At 34.4% G+C, this 21597-nt stretch overlaps 3 protein-coding genes and 1 pseudogene across 3 annotated transcripts; 2 read left to right on the top strand and 2 right to left on the bottom strand.

Annotated features, from left to right (window-relative positions):
* LOC110418020 (xyloglucan galactosyltransferase XLT2 pseudogene) overlaps window positions 1–652 on the bottom strand; it is a 2122-nt pseudogene extending 1470 nt beyond the window's left edge.
* A 5955-nt stretch (window positions 653–6607) lies between these two features.
* NEET (2 iron, 2 sulfur cluster binding protein) lies at window positions 6608–7308 on the bottom strand. The gene is made up of 2 exons (XM_021431143.1): window positions 6950–7308; window positions 6608–6839 (listed from the first exon to the last, which is right to left on the bottom strand). The coding sequence occupies exons 1-2, from the start codon at window positions 7189–7191 to the stop codon at window positions 6737–6739; spliced, it is 345 nt and encodes a 114-aa protein (XP_021286818.1). The 5' UTR covers window positions 7192–7308; the 3' UTR covers window positions 6608–6736.
* Window positions 7309–9003: 1695 nt separating this feature from the next.
* On the top strand, window positions 9004–16852 carry KEA5 (K+ efflux antiporter 5). The gene is made up of 20 exons (XM_021429869.2): window positions 9004–9490; window positions 10054–10097; window positions 10597–10664; window positions 10763–10847; window positions 10967–11028; window positions 11268–11343; window positions 11476–11550; window positions 11960–12031; window positions 12132–12215; window positions 12304–12372; window positions 12477–12554; window positions 12661–12749; window positions 12907–13003; window positions 13080–13133; window positions 13233–13328; window positions 13788–13976; window positions 14070–14147; window positions 15343–15387; window positions 15501–15596; window positions 16210–16852. Exons 1-20 carry the CDS (start codon window positions 9043–9045, stop codon window positions 16249–16251), a joined length of 1947 nt encoding a protein of 648 aa, XP_021285544.1. The 5' UTR covers window positions 9004–9042; the 3' UTR covers window positions 16252–16852.
* A 389-nt stretch (window positions 16853–17241) lies between these two features.
* On the top strand, window positions 17242–20220 carry PBS2 (cysteine and histidine-rich domain-containing protein RAR1). The gene is made up of 6 exons (XM_021429871.2): window positions 17242–17494; window positions 18307–18309; window positions 18418–18500; window positions 18698–18858; window positions 19534–19751; window positions 19852–20220. Exons 1-6 carry the CDS (start codon window positions 17393–17395, stop codon window positions 19945–19947), a joined length of 663 nt encoding a protein of 220 aa, XP_021285546.1. The 5' UTR covers window positions 17242–17392; the 3' UTR covers window positions 19948–20220.
* The last annotated feature ends 1377 nt before the right edge of the window (window positions 20221–21597 follow it).

Here is a 21597-nt window from a genome sequence, read left to right as displayed (position 1 = left end):
TCTAACAACTCTTTGTTGAAAACAGCCGGCAAGTTGTAGACGAATATACGGCCCGAAGAACACTGGTCGGATTGTGAAACAGTGGACGAAATCGATATGTCGGCGGCTTGTAGGTGGTGGGAGGAAGAGGAAAGGGTTGATGAAATGTTAGCCGAATTTTGGAGGAGGTGCTGATCGGCGGATAAAGGGGACGGGAAATGGGTTCGGCGATGGGAGAGAGGGAGGGCGCGAGCCATGAGCAGGAGGATTATCTGGAGTGAGATGATGAAAAAGAGTAGCCATAAGCGGTGATGGCAGGGTAGAAAGGGATAAGGCTGCAAATGGAGAGAGTTGGAGGAGTTTTTGCGTTCGATTGAACTGGGTTCGGGAGTTTGGGGTTTTTTAGGGGAGGGTATGGGGGTGCTGGAGTTGGGAAAACAAGGGGATTTTGAGATTGATATTGGAAGCATCAAGATCTCTTTGGGAGCAGCTTTTTCTGAGGTTTAGGCGGAAATGACCGACCGGAAAAACTGGTGCGAGTGAGGACCGGTGTCGGACGGTCTATGGTTTCAGAGCATGGAGCGTGTAAAGTGGCCAAGTGGGGCTGCAGTTTTATTACTTCCTTCTTTTTGGTAATAGTTCAAGTCCTCGAGACCATCAAGGACGTGGTATTTGTATACGGGACATTCAAGGCTAAAATGGTAGCGGGGAAAAAAACAGGCAGGTGGCTTCGCGTCACCGGCTGCCGGGGCAACCGACAGAGTCTGGAGCCTGCACTGACTGACACCTGGCTGTAAATTAACTTATAAGCGTTTCTCTTTCTGTTCTTTTTTCCGCTTCAGGAAAAAAAAGACAGTACTGTACCATAATGAGCTAAAGGCAAGTAAAAATGTAAAATCCATGACGGCAGGGGAAGTTTTTAGTTACTTGAGTTAAAAATTTACATTGATACCAGCTTGTACAGAATTCGATGAAAAAAATGAATAGCATAAAAATTAGTTACTAAAATCTATATTAAATAAAAAACGTAATTTTTTTTGAGACAAAATAAAAAATGTAATTACTAATTGTTGAACATTAAAAGTTGTTACTCTTTATTCAATCTTTATAATTTTAGCTCACTTTTAAGATTATTGAGCATTTTAAGTGTGCAACCTGTTAAACGTTGAATACTATTTAAATCAGCAATATTTAAAAAAAATTATTTCCAAGTAAAAAGACCTTTTTTCATTTGAGTAGTAACGTATGCTCGAATTTTTTTGTGGTATACAATTTTCAACTCATAATTTCCAAATACTTCAGCGTTCCAGAGTTATTATGATGACGAAACACAAAAAATCTAAGCTCCAAGAGTTGAGTCATGACTTAAACTTCGCCGCGTGGAGATCCAACGGTGGGATCTAACAAAAACCTTGACACCTGTTAGATTCCGTCGTTGATAGGCGCGAACGAGATCGTTTTAACCATTAATCTAATGGTTTTAAAACACCTTAAGCGGGCTTCAAGTCCAATTACAAATTCATTAAGCTGGCGAGTGGGAGGTGGGATCCGGTGCAGCTGTGGCTAGCTGTAGGGACGTACGTGGCACACTCTGAGATGGGTCCTTAGAGAACGAAGGGACCCCCTAATATTCAAGCAATGGCGACAAATTTGTTTTTGGAATTTTGTGAGGCAAAGTAAAGAGAAATTATTGGGTGAGAGCACTTAGAACGGCGACAAATTGTCTAGTAATTGGACACTTGGCAGAATATAAATGGTGAAAGGGCTCCAAGTTGAGCCCCACGATGTGTATCATCAAAAATGACTTGAAGGGTCTTGGTGTTTGCACATGATGAAGCTTCATGATTCATATAGCCTTGCGTGGTATTGATAAGGAAATTGACTCGTTTGGCCTTGGTATTACATTATCTGAGAATAACAATAATTTTGTGCATTTTGGTGTATATTTGACAAGTCTTTTAGTGTAGAAACCAGCAAGACTAGCAAAATCATTTGAGAATGAAGGAATCATTCCAATTACATAAATGATGAAAAAAGCAACAAGCAACAAGCTTTTATGTGAAGATACATAGCATCCCAGTTTCATAAGCTTGACGGTTAGATCTTTGTGATGCTTCGACAGCAATTAAAGGTTTTTGAGGAAACTTGATCATCAAAAACACGTATCATCTTACTAAAAAAATGCTTTCATTCCACATATACACACACACAAAACAAGGGCATAATGAAGTTTGATCCACCGACAAGAGAAACCTAAATGGCATGTGGGCAGAGGAGCCCAAGAAAAGAATTTTTCCTTCAATGTTATTGCCAAAGAAAAAGTCTGGTCATGAATTTGATAAGTATGGTGCATGAATTAGTCTTTGATATCAAAAGTACAAAGAGGAATTTTTCACCCTAAGTTAAATAATGCAAGACTTCTTCTTCTTCTTCTCTCATTCTTTAAGTATCTTTTTGACCGTTAAAGGTAACATTGGCATTATTATAACTTTTAATATGCTGAAATATTGAAGAATTGTCGTGACTTAGGCTTAAGCCAGTGTAGATGTATAAAACAGAATTGACCCATGGGAGTTTAGACGATGCCGGGTCGTTGTCTAGGCAGGAACATTGACGACGCTGCAAGAGGAGGAGCAAGTGAAGAATCTTCACATGTTTTGTTTATTGTAGGCAAAGAATTAATGGATGATCTATCAAGTACCACGTAATATGTATATATGTGTATATAATAAATGAAGATGTAAGTGTGGGGTTAAATAATTCAACGCACCAAAACTTGGAACATGTTGGATTGAATGCACACAAGAAAGTTTTACTTTAGTCATGTGTATACCATAAAATTTTATGGGTATACATACAGTAATCCTCCAAATATTTTTAATTTGGCAATGAAGAAAAAATATAGAAAGGGTGTAGAAATTCATTTATTGATTAATTTTCTGTTATGGTCTATTTTTGAATACAAAAATTCAACTTCTTTAGAGAATAAACATATTCAAAATTCCTTTGTTTTTCTTCGAGATTCAATTTTTATTTTGTGGACTTTTTGAAAAGTTTAAGAAAATCTAAAATCACTTTGGTAGGGAAATGTTGTTGGAAAATAGTATATTTATAAAGTTCAAACATCTCATATTGTCAAGATACATAAAAGGTGAATGCCTTATATATAAAAACACATTATGGGCTTTTTGTAAGTAAGGAAAACGGAGTGGGTTCGTTCGCATATAAGATTGTGCCAGACTTTGAAAATTTTCATATTTTTATCTTGTGCGCGTATATACATGTGGGTGTGCCAAGTGAACTTTTATACCTTGGCTTTAATTTTTTTAAGTTTTCAGCCTTGATTGAATCATACTCAAATTCTACCTAGCTTACTTGGCTTAGCTCCAATGTTTATCTGACTAAGTTTTACAACGGATACTTGACTTAGTATACAAGCTGACCAGGTTTTTCTTTAACTGCTTGAGTTTTTTTCTCAACTCTCTAATCTGGTTTAACGTTCATCTTATTTGCTGCAATGTTCACCTCACTTCATACCCATAAATACAGCCTCACATCTTCACTCTCGACACACACCAAAGTCTTTCATCTTTTGAGCTGGTTTAGCTCCAATGTTTATCTGTCTAAGTTTTACAACGGATACCTGACTCAGTATACAAGCTGACCAGGTTTTTCTTTAACTCCTTGAGTCTTTTTCTTAACTCTCTAATCTGGTTCAACGTTCATCTAATTTGCTGCAACGTTCATCTCACTTCATGCCTATAAATACAGTCTCACACTTTCACTCTCAACACACATCAAAGTCTTTCATCTTCTGAGCTTTCTTTGCTTATCTTCTCCATTTCCTTTCTTCAACAGCTGGGTTCTTTCTTTATTTTTGTTGTTCCTATCATCCCTTAATAGTTTGTGCAATCTACTAAGGAAGGATCTGTTGAATTCTGGAGGAGAATTGCTACAGTTATTTTACATCGAGTTTCATACTCTGAAAGGATAGAAATTATTCTTGGACAGTGATACTACACCTTAAACTTTTTTTTATTGTTTTTACTATTTTTATTTTATATTCCTTATTTTTTATAATCTTTTCTAACAATTGTATTTGTGTAACGTATGTAAAAAAATGCTATGTAAAAGTGTCATTTGAGATTTTTTAATGTTTGACATTGTTATGGAAAGAAATGTTGTGAAGAGTAAAAATGTTTAAAAATAACATGAGGTTAAAAAATAAAAAATGATTCATTTTTTTATATATTTTAAGCTATTATTGTTAGGATGCATCAAAAATAAATTATTGTGAAATTAAATTTTAAAATGTACACAAAAATTTTTTTTTGGAACTCTTTAAAATTAAAATTATTTCAAAGTAAAAATATTTTTTCTATTTTTTCTGTAATGCACTAAAATTTTATTTTAAATTAAATTTGAATGATTTAAAAGATAATTTTTTATTAAAAAATAAATAAAATATTTTATTATTTAATACTTGAAAGTACTTTTGACGAACCCAAAAACAATTTAACTAAAAAATACAATGAAGAATACTTTTTGATCCAAATCAATATGCAATTAATATTGCATGTGGGACAAAAATAATTTTTGACATTGAAAATGCAAAGCCAAACGGGTCATTAGTCGGATACATAGAATTATAGATTCCTAATCCTAGGCTTGATTTTGGGATAAACGGGTGGTGGGGTCTTAAGAAAATTGTGGGTTGTTTCTTGGGACTAATGGCACATGCTTTTTGGAAATAAAATGCCCGCCCGTCGCTCCTTTTGACTGTTTAATACCCATTAAGCCGTTGGCTTTAGTTATCATGGGTTCTTTCGTGCCTTTTTTTTGTTCAATGATGTTACATTGTCGTATTTTAATTTGAACATCACTTTACCTTTATTTTTTTGGACGCTTTTATATAAACTTTATCTTTCATGAAGGGCGGTTTCTGTCCTGTTTTTTTTTTGTTTTTTTTCTTTAAAGGAAAATGGAACAAGATTCACGCTCAAAGGCATAGGAAACGGAACCAGTTTAAAAGTTCACTAAACCATTTTTGGAAGAAAATAGAGTCAATTGGTTCAAGGGTTTTTTAAATTAATTTTAAGATTTTATGAATCTGATTGAGAGCTTTTTGAATCGATTTTAAGTTTTGTCGAATTGGTTTTAAGGTTTGTTGAATCGATTTAAGGGTTTATTAAATTAGTATAATGGTTTTGTGAATCGATTTTAGAGTTTGTTGAATTGATTTTAGCATTTATTGAACCAATTTTAGAGTTATTTATTTTGGTTGGAAATTGGAACTGATATCACCCGTGTACTCAACCAGAAAAGGGGGGTTGCCTGCCCTATTGCCTTTTTGGATACTTCAAAGTTGTCAATTGTTTTTTGTTTTTCTTTGCTTCAAGTTCAAAGGTGTTCAATTTGATCCCATAGACGGCAGCTTATTCTAAGGATTAGAATATTGATAAGAAGGCGGATCCATCATTTTATGTTTACTCTCATTAACCAGCCCAACGTGAACTGCATTAATTCCAGTGACCTATGTTGTTAATAATTGAATATAAATCAAACCAACATCAACCCTATTTCTCCAATGGCACGTGGACATGGAAGAAAATATTAAAATTAGAACAAGTCAAATATTTTTTTCCTTCGTTAAATATATTTAAAAAAAAGGGTCAAATTCTTAAAGTTTTAAACAAGCATAAAAACTTTACAGCTTGATCTGCTGACCTCTGGTGATATAAAGGCCGCAACCAAAGCTTCCACTGTCCTGTATTTTAGCTCCTTTGGTGAATCTTATTTGAAACGGTTTTAAGCTCACCTTATGTTATAAATTTTGAATAAATATTTCATTAACCTTTTTCCTCAACCCCTAGGCTTAATCAAAGAAAGTTAATGTTAACTTGCGTAAGATTTAGTTCAATCTTCATATATATAAAACTGTACTTGAAGTTTTTATTGGAACGTTCTTTATAAAATATTTTATCGAATTATGTGCATATAATTAAAAGTAATTAAGAGTCAGCAATCTAGCATCTATATTATAAAAAGAGCATTTTTATAGAATTTATTGAAAATATGGTTCTGATTTGAGTACAATGACATAAGAGAGTGGAGTTGATGATGTCATAAGAAGTTAATGAGATATGAGATACTATTCATGTTTTATTGGGGGAAAGGTAAAACCACTTCTAGTTCTAGGGTGACCATTGGGCCAAAAGCCTGGGTCATGCAAATAGTTCACATCACAACAATCATGTTTCGAACCTCAAATTAAAAGTGGGTAGAGGAACTAGCACCCCTTTATCAGTAAGCCCATTTAGATACAGACCTTGAATCTAAGGATAATAAGGAGACCCAATCCATGACTGTTTCCTTCTAGTGGGGCAATACCAGGTAACCGAGTGGGGGGAGGAGGGGTCTTGTGTAGTTGGTGATTGACTGCAAAGTTCAATCATCCCTTTCACAATAAGTCATTCAAGAATCAAAAACGATTCTCTTTTCTGAAAGCCTTAATTGTGTTAATGTACTCCTTTAACATAATCCCTTAATTGTGTTCGTATTGCTACATGTTTGGAGCGTTGCATTGAGTATGGCATGTATGAAAACATGATCGAGGGACAAAGCAAGCAATATCAAACCAGAGAGCTCAACCCAATCAAAAACCAAGCAACACAAACAACGTTCCCCTAGAGAGGTCTTTAGTAATCAAAATTAACACGGGAAACCAAAACATGATAGACAAGCCAATTATAAATTGTTACTGCTTCTTCAAGAGCAAAGGCCCAACATTGTCACCTGTAGCCTTGTTGTGCTTTACATGGCTTCCATCGCATAGAGGGAAAGTCCCTGACCTCCAACACCTACATGTTGTGCAACACAAAACCAAATAATTAAGCCTTTATAATATAAATTCAGCCACATATAAAATGAGTATTTGGATAAGAAATAGAAAAAAAAAGATAGAACCAACCTGCAGTAAGCAGTAAGAGGTTTGGAAAGCTCGGTGACCACAACAGAGTCGACCACCTTCTCTTCCGTCTTCCTTATTTCTGGGTTTATGGTTTGACCCTCTGCCCTGACCACCACAGCCGCTGAGCGGTTAGGCCTTGCATTAATGGTAACAACACCAACACCAGGGCTTCGCTTGGGCCCTGCAGTCGATGATAAGTTTTGGCAGAAGCCAGCAACGTATGTGCTCATAGTGGACGCCATTGAAAGAGATAGTCTGAGAGTTGAGTTGGATTGTTGACAATTTTGCTGTTTGTGTCTGTGTCTTCTCTGCCTTTAGATGGCAAGGGTCGGTTTATCTTTAGGATCCAAAAAGTAGGCGACGAACTTGTGGAGAACATGCTCTCTATCAATGTTGTGAATGCAACTAGTGACACGTCATTTTGTACGGATTAAACATTCTACCTATTGCTCCTTGCATCCCTTTCTTGGTACCGATTGTTTCTGGCATTGAAACTTTGCCTAGTTCTTCTGACTAAAAAGGGGAATTGCCTGGTTTAAGTTGTTTCTTTTCAATAAATTTTGTCTGCACTAAGGCGTTAAAACTATATTTAGTTTTCTTTTTTCTGTATTTATATGTTACCCTAAACCATATAAAAGAAATACAGGATGATAACACGATGTACTAATGCTGCGATGAAAAAACAGTAGAGACAAACTCTTTCCTTGCATTTTTGGTAAAAATAACAGTAGAGAAAAATCTGGTCATATAAAACTGTGTGGCCCCATGAAACATGGTGACTGGGGGTAATTGGGCCTTGTTGACTTTCGTCAGTTCTTTGTGACGGATAGATGCATCTTGAGCCCAGATAAGGGCCCGGCCCTGATGATCTATATTCGAAAGTGAGGTCATGGAGGCCTAAGATAGGCCTCGAGGCTAACCATTTCCATCGATAATAATCATGCTAATGGCTGTCCATGATAAATAGTTATTTACGTTTAAGATATCCCTAGGAAGTGGGAGTAAAAGCACCCCTCAAATCTGCATTATTCAGCATCTGCGCACTCTGCTGGTTGGAGAAATTAGCAGTAAGCCATGGCCCATACCTAACGATGTAACGCACCAACCATAATCTAAACATACTGTGAAACAAAAACGGGGAAGAATACACCGTCACGAAACCAATTTAACGAGAGGCTATCAGCAAGTCAATTCTTTCAAGGAGAAAATATAGAAAAGAGTTTTTTATTTTTTATTTTTTGCAATACCTAAAACCCGATTTTGATTTTAGTTATTCCTGTGATATTGACACGGAAAGATCATTTTTGCCAACCATTAAAAGCATAATTCTTTTGTTAATACTGTAAAAATAACTTTTGAGTAAATTTGTTATTAAAGTAATAAACTGTTGGTTTGGCAGCAAATAGTAATAATTTGTTATCAGCGAGGTTACATTTATGGGAGTAGCTTGTTAAAAGGTCACACAAAATAAAAACATTAATCATTGATGATAAAAAATAATAAATGAGTCACTACTAAAGTTTAAGAACTCGAGTTACACATTCTCTCAAAACAAATTAATCAAATATTTAGTTAATTGTCATCAGAAAACTAGTATTTACAATTATAAAATTAGATTCTTTAAAACATATAAAGTTAAAAAATATATATGTGAAACAATAGAGTTAAAATATTTAATTTAATGAATGCATGATAAAATTGTAAACATTATTTTTGATTTGAAGTAGTGTGCAAAATAATACTTTAAATTTAACATATAATTGTTAAGATAATAGTACAAATTCAATAATTTAATGATACAATTAGAATGCAATATTATTAGTTGACTAGTTAACTAATTACTGCAATAATAATAATAATAATATATAGTTTATAAATTTAACTCGTTGCATAAAAGTCCAAATCTAACAACGGAAACACATACATCAATAATAAATCATAAATTGACTTTAACCAAAGAAGTTTCCAACTTTTGAAATGGTGAAGGAAAGATTTGTCCATCTGAATTCCCTTATAATAATGTTAAGCATTTTCTTTATTTTTTTTTTAAAAAGATTTTCTTTAATATCACGCGACCTGCTATCGTCACATGTATGATCCCGCCTGGACAGTTAAAATCTCAATTAACGAACCCAAGCTACGTCTATAAACCTCCCTTTTTCGATCCAGATTTCCAGTTTAACCGAATATCTCTACACACATTACCCCCCTTACTCTTTTCTTTCTGTGCAAAATTTGTTTCAAATACTTTAAAGAAAGAAGAAGAAAAAGGGGGAGAGAGAGAGAGAGAGAGAGGGAGATTCACGGAATCGATGACGATCCTCTCCGCAAGACGTGGAGTGTTTGGATGCGCGTACTGTTTGGTGATTATATTGTTGTGCGCGAGGATATGCGTATCCGCGAGATCTGATGAGGAAATCCGGGAAAGGTTTTACGGTAACCTGGTGAATTCGTCGGCGTCGGATACCGGGGAAGAGAGTATAGCCAAAATGTTCGATCGGGTTCTTGACAAAGAGTTCCCCGAAAATGATCAGTCCGAAGGTCAGCCTTTTTACTTCTTTTCTTCTTATAGTTATTCTTTTAAATGTTTGAATCCTTTAAGATGTCGAGAAAACTCACGAAAGAGAGAAAAAACAAAAAGAAACAAACAAACTGTTGGATCTTGATATCTATGCCGGTAGGTCTTGCAATTTCATCAAATGACCATAAAAATGCAGGCTCAGTTTGAAGTTTAAACTATCAGTAAAAACGATCATCTATCAGAAGTTAAAATAAAGTTTTCATAAAAGTAAATTGAACTATTAGTTCTTTTTTTTTAAAAAAAAATAATGATGGACTAGCTATGAAAAAAAATGTTAGGTAAATAAAATCTTCAAAAAAAAAAAATCGCCATACACTCTCATTTTTATCATATTCTTGTAGCTTTGACTTGTATTGCTTTACTTAAGCAAATTAGAGTTTTCATTTCCTTTTCTACATGCAATCTTTCTACGAGGTCCTCTAGTTCTCTGCATGATGTAAATTTTGCATTTACTGATTGGGCCTTCATTGGTTCTTTAAATGCTTTCTGGCTGATATTCTTTTTGGTTTTTTACTTTTGTTAGGATCTGATGCAAGCAGTTTCAACACTAGTGTAGCCGATCAGCAAGTAGGTTTGGTTCTCCTTTGAAGCCCATTGCTCCTCGGTGAAACCTTTTTCATTGTTTTGATGATAAGGAAACTGGACTGTAATGTTTCCTCTGTAGTTTCAGTCTTCTTTGCGAACATCATTCCCTCTACCACCCACCCTTGTCTTTTTCTTCTTTTTTATTTTTGCTAAATTTATTGTTTTGGCTCGAGCTCAGGTAAATGAGTCTGCTACATTTGTTCTCTTCAAATATTTTTCCAAACTGTAGTGGGCCTCTAAATTTTAAGGGATAAATTAAGCAATCTTGTGAGGGATCTTGGGTTATGTGTATTCTTAATTAATGATAGCCAAATATTGGTTAATGTATTGGCTAGTTATTGGGGTTTCTATAATTATTGAGTAAAGTTTGGGTTTGGACATGCTCTTCATTACCTTCTTTCCCAAGTAATCCACGTGCTTTATGTGCAGTTGTTCATTTTTGTTGTCTGTCTTAAAGATGCTTCCTGGTTATGTTTTTCAGGCTGTGCTGGAGACTGTGGCTAAAATCACTCATGAGAAGACAAAGAGAAATGATACTCAAGAGGCAAAGTATGGGAGTGCAGTTCTTTTTTGGGCAATAAACATCTGAATAATACTTTTTATTTTTATGACTTGACAATTTTTTCCACATATTAAATTTTCAATAGTGGCACAAGATCATTCCAGATTCAAGATGTATTTTCCCTAGAAAATGAAGATTCAGATGAGACAACAACTTTGATTGACAAAAAGGTTGTCCATATGTTAGCTTTTTCGCTTATGTGTATAAGAGGATTTATAACACAGTTTTATCTAGATTGTTTTTATTTTAATTTAATCCCTTCTAATTTGCCTTTCTTACTCGATGTTAGGATAATGTGTTTGTAATGTCAAATAAAAAATCCAAGTATCCGGTACTCCAAGTCGATTTGAGGTTAGCATCTTGATCTCCTGTATCCTCACATTCTCCTGATCTAGTATATGGTTTTTATTTTATAACAAGTTGGTGGCATTGTGATAGATAATTATTGAAAACTATTTTTGGCTTACCTTTAGAACTTGCCATTGAGTTTTGATTTTGTTTATAATATACTACTAGAGATTTATGCTTTAATAAATTGTTTAATTATCTAATAAAAAGATGCTGTATTATATTGTGTTACCCTTATGCAGATTGATTTCAGATCTGGTGGTTGTCATAGTCTCTGCTGCCATTGGTGGTATAATCTTTTCATGTTTGGGGCAACCGGTTTGTATCTCTACAATTAGCATTTATTTCACTTAGCATTTAATATTCATTTGCAAAATCTTTGAGTTTGATATGCAGCTATCTCACAGAAGTTGCATTTCTTTACTTTTCCTTAATGTATACATGTGATAGGTTATTGTGGGCTATCTTCTTGCGGGTTCACTTATCGGACCAGGGGGTTTGAAATTCATTAGCGAAATGGTACAGGTAGGTTGCAATCAATAGCTTGAGATTGTTGTTTCTTAAAATCAGACAATCACATGCCTCAATGCTTGAGCATATGCTATTGTCTACTATTGAGATAGCCTCACTAATGGTACCATGGAGGGGAAACATGCTTTATGAGTCATCTTTCAAAGATGTTTTGTGAGATCATTTTTTTCTTTGTTAATAATTTCTGAGACTTGCATTTGAAATTTATATCCTGAAAATGTTATTTATTTTCTATACATTTATACATTGAAACTTTTCAGCTGATAGCAACTAATAATGCCTAAACTATATCATTTGAAAATTCATTCGTTGATGCCTTCTTGCAGAAATTTGTGATCAGTGTGATATTGTCTTCCATGTTATTATTTTGGTGCTATGTTCTTTTTCTTTTCTCCTTTTGTAGGTTGAAACTGTTGCACAGTTTGGTGTTATCTTTCTTCTTTTTGCTCTTGGGTTAGAGTTTTCTTTGGCAAAGGTAGGATACTTTCGGCTTTAGCGAGTTCTTATTTGTTAGTTTGCTTAAAAATTTTTGTATTTTATTTTAAGAAAGCTGTCTCAACCAATTCTTGCTGCAGTTGAAAGTTGTGGGGCCAGTTGCTGTTCTTGGAGGTCTACTTCAGATTGTGATATTTATGTGCTTATGTGGCATAATTGCGGTGGTATGGTGTTGCAAGTACTTTGGCTATGTTTCCAATTGAGAACACCTGTTAGATAGACACTGAATTTAGACATCTGTCAATCTTGCAGTTATGTGGAGCAAAATTGTCTGAGGGTGTATTTGTTGGCTCCTTCCTCTCAATGTCATCAACTGCAGTTGTACTTTTCTATACTATTTTACAATGCTAGTATTTTTCTTTTATTCTTGGGTGCTACTTGATGCGTCGAATTGTCACCCATGCTTTCCTTATATTTTTTACCAGGTTGTGAAGTTTTTAGTAGAACGGAATAGCACTAATGTTCTTCATGGTCAAGTTACTATTGGGACTCTAATTTTTCAGGTTAAAGAGAAGTGATGACCTATCAACAATTTAATTACAATTTGGATTCAGAAACTTGATTTTATTGCTGCATATCCATTCATTCCCTAAGCTCTGGTGATTTCAGGATTGTGCTGTTGGTTTGTTATTTGCTTTGCTCCCGGTTTTGGGTGGTAGCAGTGGCCTACTACATGGAATGATTTCAGTGGGAAAGTTGTAAGTTTGATTTGTTTTTGACTTCTATCCTGAATTTCTTATTGTGATCCTTCCTTTTATTTCCCTTCTTCTGAAAAGTAGCGTTGATCTGTTGTTGGTGGTTGACTTCACATAAGTGGAGCTTAAGAATCTGACACTTGCTGATGATCAATGTCAGGATGCTGGTATTATCGATATATCTCACTGTTGCATCTGTATTGTCTTGGTCATTTGTTCCTCGCTTCCTAAAGTTAATGATACAGATATCATCTCAAGTAAGTTCTTAACGCACCTTTTCTTTCTGTAACTTTCTAAATAGTTTTTAACATGTTAGTTCATTTTGTGATCCAGACAAATGAACTTTATCAGCTTGCCGCTGTGGCTTTCTGCTTATTGTCTGCTTGGGTGAGTGTTCTGCTTTCCGTGATTACAAATGCTATATTGCTGCATGTAAAATTTCCCCATCACCTTTTTAATGCTTTTGAACTTCTGTAATCTTCACAGTGCAGTGATAAGCTGGGTCTCAGCCTTGAGTTGGGTTCATTTGTAGCTGGAGTTATGATATCTACTACTGACTTTGCACAGCACACTTTAGACCAGGTAATCACTGGCTATTAATAGGGCCCTTACCCATATCATTAATCTTATATTTTTAGCTTTGCCTGAAAGGATTTAATGCTATTTCATTTTTCAATTAGTCTCTTAAAAGTTTTTAAAGCTTCGCTTGTTTTACTTTTCTTATATAGTCTGTTTTAGGTCATGAATTTTTAGTCAATAGAGACATGAATGAACATCTAAAATGCAAATGGTTTATAGTATTTTGAGTCGAGGGTTCATACTTTATTCATCTTTAAATTTATTCTAGTGGTTCACGTGTTTATGGACATTGGATAAGCTATGCAGTTTTTTATGAAATTGAGTCTGAAATAGGCTAAGTGCTGAAGTGGATGCATTTCTTTGTTGTATGCAAGATTCTCTTTATCATGAGTCTTGTTTCTATTCTCATAGGAATGATGAAATTAGTACTTTTCTGGATGTGATGCTTTGCGCAATTTGTAGGTGGAACCAATACGCAATCTATTTGCAGCTCTCTTCCTTTCTGGAATTGGGATGCTCATACATGTTCATTTTCTCTGGAACCATGTGGATATATTGCTAGCAGCTGTTATTCTAGTTATTGTTGTTAAGACAGCTGTTGCTGCTGTGGTCACCAAGGCTTTTGGATATAGTTTTAGGACATCTTTCCATGTAAGTTTGTTTGCTCACTCCTATGCACAAAGAACATCTTGTTTTCATTGCATAATTTGTGCATCCTTTGCAATTGGTACTTCTATGATATAGGTTGGAGTGTTGCTTGCTCAAATTGGAGAATTTGCTTTTGTTCTTTTAAGTCGTGCCTCAAATCTTCACCTTGTTGAGGTACCTATCTCTCTCTCAGTGCTCCCAAAAAATGTGCACGTTTATGTCTTTTCATGTCTACAATAAAGTTTTTTCTTCTTTCTTGATGATTGATCTCCGTAGTTATCTTTGGATTTTTCTTCTTATGTCATACCCTTAGAAGCGGTCTCAAAGTATTTCAAAATAATGTATCATAATTCTAAGCAAAAAAAAAAAAATCATTCGGATATGCATAAATCCCTCAGGTGATGAGTGCCCAATTATACCTATTAGTCTCCAATGGCAGGATGATATTCTGGTTAAAGAATGTAAAATCCTGTTTGGTGTGGGAAGGTCTGAATATATGAACTCCTTATTTCTCACCAAAATATTCATATTAGTTTTTGTTACGAAATTAAATTGCATGAAATTACCTGGTCTGCTTCCCTACTATTAGGATTGTTATGTAGACCAACACTTACACATATTTTGTGATTGAAGTAAGATAAATATGTTGGTGTTATATGCACAGCCTAAATCGCTTGAGAATCTGTGCTAGATATGCTAATTTAACTATGGATGCCATTAGTTGCTAAAAATCTGGTCTTCTGTGAGTTGAAAGCAACAACCAAGTGCATGGATTTATTGTTCACTGCTCTTCTTATTATACTTGGATGCCTGGAAGTTAGAACTGCTGTCCTTGGGAGTTTGAAATGTATATGGGGCAATGAGTGAAATGTCATATGACTCTACTAAAAGGGGGTTTTGAGTGTGGATTTTGATTATTTATTTGGAAAGGACAGGTCCGATGAGAGAGCCTTGTTATGATCATGTATAGAAAGAAAGAATGATGGTAACTTTTTCTGCTGCTTCGATAAGCTGTGAATTGGTCTGGTTTTCTTTCTCGGGCTCTGTAATATGAGTGCTTATAGCATTAACATATTTCTTGTTTTCTTGGATAATTGTCATTTTGTTATCCAAGAAAGCAGGAGAGTCCTGCTAGAAGAGAACACAAAACCTGAAAAAGTTAATAGCTGCCCCCTATATTAACAATTCAATCATCACACGGAGTTCCTTAATAAATTTCTTTTGCTGCTTCCATTGTGCCTTCCAGAAAATTCTTTTTCTGACGCTTCCTGATAACTTGTATTTTTAATATGTTTGAGCATGTCTTAACTTCATCATCATTGCAATTGTTTTGTTGCAATTATTAACTTGAATTTGGGTGACGCTGAAGGGAAAGATGTATCTTCTTCTCCTTGGAACAACTGCTCTTAGTCTGGTAGGTTTCTCTGATCTAGAAACTACACTTTGAAGCTCTATAGTATGCATTTCTTCGTCCCCTTCTTGGCTGCAAGCCTGCAACATTAATGGTGCCGAATTTTGATTCTGCAGGTAACAACTCCTCTTTTGTTCAAATTGATACCTAATGTGATGAACTTGGGTGTCCTTTTACAATGGTTTCCCTCAGAGAACAGCTCACAGAATGAGGTCTTTCTCTCTCTCTGTCTATCTATCTATGTGTTTATGGTATTCTCATATGTCTGCACACAGAGCTTTGCATATGAAGGATGGACCATCATTCACTACCTCTAAATTACCTACCTTCCCCCTTTGCATATATATTTCCATCAATAGAACTTTGGAACTGAATATGAAAATTTGTTTTCTTTTAACATCTGTATACAAGTATGCCCATCAACTCTTTGTGTACCGAAGTTTTCATGCTACTCTTCAGGTGTAGACCAATATCATGAACAGTATCTGGTACTTGCCAGCTAAAGCAGTCTTAATGTACTTGATTTTGGAATGCCTTTTAGTTGTTTTTGGCTTTAAATCAGATTTACATAACTGCATAAATGAAACCCCCTCTGATATTTACTGGAAGTAACTTGGCATGGCAATCATTTTCAATTTAAAGTTGAATGTTTCCTGTGCTCATTTTCTTTTTTTTCTTTCTGTTGAGGTTGGGTGGGTGGTTTGATTTTCCTTTTTGATTATTTTATTCGTTGATGCATAAGCTTAAAGGTTAAAGTTCTGGAAAAGCATTTTAAAGAATATAGACTCATTTTTTTATATTATTTTATATACTCATGTTTTGCAGGAGAAAGTTTCCATCATTGAAGCACATAACAGATTATTGTGACTTTCCGATATGATCATAGTCTGCTTATACTGGTGTTAGAATTTAGGGCTTTAGATGTTATTGTTGGGGTTTCTGATCACACGGCACGATGTCGCTTCCACTGCATATCAGCTGAAAGTTCTCATGTACACTAATATATTCTTTATTATTCTTTGTATATTGTATATAGATGATTTTGTATTTTGAGCCATCACGAGTTCATTCTTCTCCTGGTGTCATGTTGTAACCCTATACCAAAATTCTGCTGTAAGATTGCTTGCTTGACAGGTATTCTTGCCTCTTGGGGGGCAAAAGGGTTATACTAGATCATTATTTACAGAAGAAAATGTCTCCTTTTGGGACAAATTTATGAACCTTTACCGAGCTTCATATTTGGATTCTACATCGAAGTCTATATCTTTATTAAGCTGTATTAGCAAATGCCATTGAGTTTATACTTCACAGTGACCTGTAGAATGAATAAGTTGGAGTCAAACTGCATTTATTTTATTTATCTGCCAAGGATAGGGATATTTGTTCTAGTCTTCTATGGACTGTTTTTCAGGTGTAGAATTCATTCAACTGTATCAATGTTAATGTTTGTAGATGACAGATTTTGTCATATCAGACCAGAAAATGTTCTCTGGTTTCTCCATCTTTTGTTTTTCCTTTGGGTTCTTCTTGTCTTTATTTTAATTGTATTGAGTCCTCAAAACCTAAAACCTCAATCATTTAGAGACAAAGCCTTGTTTCTACTGTGTGAACCGTGTGAAGTTTTACTTCCAGATGCCATCTGAGCCAATGACCTTTATTAATTATAAATAAATAAAATAAACATTACCTTTACAAAGAAAAGCACCGGGAAACTGTAATTTGGCTTGCAGGCCGTTGATATTATTCCTATAGGCGGTTAAAAGAAAAAAGCAATTTGATAAACCGTCAGGATGTTTCCACGTGGCATCCAGAAAGAACAATGGGAAAAAGAAGAGCCAGAGCCCCACTTCGCAGAGAATTAAACGTCCCAGGTACAAAGCAGAAACTCAAGAATCGAGATCCACCTTGCAAACTTTCCACTTCCTCATCGCCCCGAAAGTCCACTGAGTTGTTAAATAAAGAAAGGTAAAAAAAAAAAAAAAGCAACGGCATCTCCAAAAAGAGAAAAATGGCAGAGCAGGCTGCTAAGCTTCGGTGCCAGCGAATCGGCTGCAATGCTACGTTCATCGAAGACGATAATCCGGAAGGTTCCTGCACATACCACGATTCGGTATGCCTCTTCTTTACCGATTCTAAATCTTTATTATATTTTTCTTGTTTTCTTTTCGGTAAATTTGGGTGGCCTGTGGTTGTATTTCTAATTTTCAGTGCGTTGCATCACTTTAATCCAACAGCATGACGTATTGACCATTTAATTGAAACGCTCAAATCAAAATTAGACCATTCACTCAACCTCTTGTTAACCAATATTTAGTCTTGAAATGCAACAAGTTGATATGATAGGGTACACGAAGATAATTTGATTGTTTGCTTGCATAGTTTGTTCTTGGATTCTGATAGCTACAGCATCTATCTTCACTGTTCGAACATAGTACCTTGAATATAAAGCTACAATTAACCCTAGATTTGGTTAAAATAATGTCTCCCTTTTGTCCCTATTTTCCTTTTATGATTATAATCATGCGCTTTTTGGTTTCTAAATTATAACTTGTACAAGTTTGTGTAATCCCTCTCCCTTCCTTGCCTTTTTAGAAATGTATCCCTTGGATTTTATTCGATATGTTTTGTTAAATTTGACTAAAAGGCTTTTTTTTTTCGCTATTCCATGCAAAAGCTTATAGTTTTAATTAATGCTATTAGTTTTCCACATTGAGTGATAACTTTCAGCTTGTGTTTATCCCTTTTTTTGCCTAGTTTGTAATGGTCGCTAATCATAGACAAGAATGAGTTTGTAGCGCCTGTCCTGAATTTTTTTAAAAGATAATGTTTGGAAATGTTACTATGTCTTGTGCATTATGCTAATTTATTTGTTGTCTTGCATGTTGGCTTGGTTTCGCTGCGTGGACCAAATCATGCAATCAGGGTGTAAGTGAAAATTTTTGAAAAGAAATACAGTAGTTTTTATTCTTTTCAAAATGTCATTTGCATCATCATTTTCTGCTGATAAGGTGAACTTAAATGACTTTTTTTCAGCCTATATTTCATGATGGAATGAAAGAGTGGAGTTGCTGCAAAAAAAGAAGTCATGATTTCAGCTTATTCCTAGAAATTCCTGGGTAAGTACCTGTCTTGATTCCTTTAGGACATGAACTATATGATTCATGCTGCCATTGTTGAGTAAGTAATATAGAAAAAGATTGAATGATTGACATCCTCCATGGATAAGGAAGTTCACTGCATCATAATTTTTATTATCTATTTGTGTCTAGTCAATATTAGTTTCTTTTAAGGGTTTTTTTTTTTTATAATGCAGATGTAAGACAGGTAAGCACACAATTGAGAAACCAGTTTTGACTAAGCCAGCTGCTATTACAAAGAATCCAACTTCTACTCCTGCTTTTGCTCTTGCAAGCAGCGCAACATCAAAAGAATCTTGCCGTAGGTGCTGTCAGGGTTTCTTTTGCTCGGATCATGGTATTATGATTAGCTTTTTCTCACTCAAATGATTAGACTATCAGTGGTTTATGTCTGATTTACCGTGTAGAAAAAAATAGTTTTTTTTTTGCTTTATATGATCTTAAATGAGCACAATTACACCTTATGATCTTAGTGGGAAAAGAATTAAGATGTTATTTTATAGGTACTCCTTTTTCTTGGTCAATGTAATAAGCTCATGTGTCAAGTGGGGTAGATGATAACTGTCAGTACATCCTCTTTCTCTTATCTGTTGGAAGAGTCAATGCCATTTTGTGAGCGATTGGCAAGTTTGTTTAGGTCTCTTTTTAAATTAAATATTTTAATTTGTTTCTATATTGTGTGGTTTATTCTTCCAACATTTTATGTGTGTAAAGCAACATAATACTTGCCCTAAAAAGAAACTATTGGAGTCCTGAGTCCTAACCATCGTTTCTTTCAGAAATCTGAATATTGTGAATGGCTGGTTTACAAGATATGCAGAAATTTTACAGGGTTATGTTGTTCAGGTTTGAGGCTACATTTTTCTAGTGCCAAGTGATAAATATCTGAGTATTCTGTGCATCAGAAGTTGAAGTCATTAATTCTTTGTTGTAGTAGAGAACATTATCAATCTCATTCAAGTATGTTGCTATACAATCATATTTTTCTTCTAAGCTGAAGCATGTTTTGTAGGTTCACAGCCCAAAGAACTGAACTCCACCACTGCTGCTCCAGGTGAGAGCAGTGCAGATGTTCAGGCTTCTGCTCCACCAAGGAAGAAAATTGATATAAACGAGACTCAGACGTGCAAAAACAAGGGATGTGGTAAAGTTTTCAAAGAAATAGATAACCATGAGACTGCATGCAGTTACCATCCTGGGCCTGCTATTTTCCATGACCGAATGAGAGGGGTATACTGTCTCTTTCATTATGATATGTTGTTATTGATTATAACATTGTTAGCTTATCTTTTTTTGCTCCCACCATTTATTCATTATGATCTCTTTGCAGTGGAAGTGCTGTGACATTCATGTAAAGGAATTTGATGAGTTCATGACCATTCCACCGTGCACCAAGGGGTGGCACAATGCTGATCCAGTGTCTTAGGCTATGGGGATGAGCAAGAATGAGTTCCTGTTACTTGTTAAGAGGTTTTCTCTTTCCTTTTGTCTTCTGTTTTTTCTAATGGATGTGGGGATGGTTGGTAACTTGAACACATACTCTGCATTTTTAGATTCCTTACAGCAACTGTAATCTAGGATAGCATTATCACTTTGTTGGAAATGTTTATTGCGCTCATCTTGCGACTAGAACATTGAGACTTATCAATTGTGATTGCCTAATAGTATTTAATAGACATGCTATGGTTTGAGAGCTAAATTCGTGTCTAATTCATGTGCCCGTTATACCATCTGAAATTCAAAAGGTTATGTTATAGACTCTTATCAAGTTTCCAATCTTCCAAGTGCCAACCTTGTTTGTTTCCAAATGGTGCTTGGCTGTGGCAGTTCTTCTCTAAGGTGACCGTGGATCATTTCAGCCTCAAAAGACCAGGCTGATCAAGCCTGGAGTTACAAAGATCACCAAAATAAAGATCATGGAATTAATAATAACTTCCATGCTGCGGAATTACTCAAAAAACATTAAATTTGAAAGTTTAGATTAAAGAGATAAAAGATGGATATATATATATATATACATATATTTAAATATGTATATATTTTGATGTCGTACAAATTTAATAAGCTTGAATGTGTATGAGTAATTTATTTTTACCAAACCTAAATCTTACTTATGTCCAAGGAGCGTATACAAAAGTAATTATCACCAACAGTGGCATCACGGGTCCTATGATGGGTATAATCAATCCTTCTTAAAATCTTGGGCCCCAGTCTTCCCTATGCATATGAGAATGTGCAGATATATATATATATATATATATTAATAAATCAATAAATATCTCCTATGTATCTCATTGTAGGTAAGGCAAGGTTCCACCCTACAATTTCTTGTTTCTGGTCTTCTGGTTGACCATTTGACAACTTGACCTCCTTTTTTTAACTTCTTTTCCTTTCAATGTCCGTAATCTACCTTCAAGGTTGCACAATTCCAGACTGTAGCTCTTGACTATGTCCTTTTTATTTCTATTTTTCATTTTAATTCCAGCAAAGAATATCTCATTCAAATGACTAATCTCATAAATCCATTAAAAAATCACTTAATGCAAATACTATATATTGCCAAAATATTATTCCCTTTTATCTAATATGTTTTTTATCAAATATATTCAACTTTGATTATTATTTTTGAATTAAATCATATAATTATATAATTTGTAAAATTTTTCAATATTTCATTTTAAAAAATTTTAATTTTTTATAATATATTTAAAAATAATTACCAAAATAAATTCATTCAATAAAAAATGAATAAAATGAGAAAAAAATATTTAAGAAAAAGCAAAAGTATATTATATAATACTTAAATTTATAATTGAAGGAGGAAAGATTTAAACTTTATGTTTTTAGATAAAAAAATTATATATCAATTAATGAATCAAATATTTAATTGTTATTTATTTTAATAATTAGATTAAGTTTAATTTTGATTTTGATTTTAATTTTTTTTAAAAAAAAACAAGCAATGGGGTCCGCTCTTATTTGCAAAAGAAAAAGAAAAGGGAGAATTTTATGTTTTGGTAGATTCATTTATTCGAACTTGAAATCTAAATCCTTTATCACTTTAAGGAAAAAAAAA

The sequence above is a fragment of the Theobroma umbraticum genome, unplaced genomic scaffold, assembly GCF_002168275.2.
Source record: "Theobroma umbraticum cultivar Fairchild unplaced genomic scaffold, ASM216827v3 scaffold_50.0, whole genome shotgun sequence".
Lineage (NCBI taxonomy): Eukaryota > Viridiplantae > Streptophyta > Magnoliopsida > Malvales > Malvaceae > Theobroma > Theobroma umbraticum.
This window is presented reverse-complemented; position numbering and strand designations above follow the sequence as displayed.

What these genes read in the sequence shown, in the direction of transcription:
- NEET (XM_021431143.1), bottom strand. Translation starts at nt 7,191, where the DNA reads ATGGCGTCCACTATGAGCACATACGTTGCTGGCTTCTGCCAAAACTTA. An exon ending in CCTCTTACTGCTTACTGCAG is followed by an intron (nt 6,840 to 6,949) that starts GTTGGTTCTATC and finishes CACAACATGTAG; the next exon opens with GTGTTGGAGGTCAGGGACTT.
- KEA5 (XM_021429869.2), top strand. Translation starts at nt 9,043, where the DNA reads ATGATCCCGCCTGGACAGTTAAAATCTCAATTAACGAACCCAAGCTAC. An exon ending in TATGTGGCATAATTGCGGTG is followed by an intron (nt 12,216 to 12,303) that starts GTATGGTGTTGC and finishes TCAATCTTGCAG; the next exon opens with TTATGTGGAGCAAAATTGTC. An exon ending in TGATACAGATATCATCTCAA is followed by an intron (nt 13,004 to 13,079) that starts GTAAGTTCTTAA and finishes TTTGTGATCCAG; the next exon opens with ACAAATGAACTTTATCAGCT.
- PBS2 (XM_021429871.2), top strand. Translation starts at nt 17,393, where the DNA reads ATGGCAGAGCAGGCTGCTAAGCTTCGGTGCCAGCGAATCGGCTGCAAT. An exon ending in TTATTCCTAGAAATTCCTGG is followed by an intron (nt 18,501 to 18,697) that starts GTAAGTACCTGT and finishes TTTATAATGCAG; the next exon opens with ATGTAAGACAGGTAAGCACA. An exon ending in TTTCTTTTGCTCGGATCATG is followed by an intron (nt 18,859 to 19,533) that starts GTATTATGATTA and finishes CATGTTTTGTAG; the next exon opens with GTTCACAGCCCAAAGAACTG.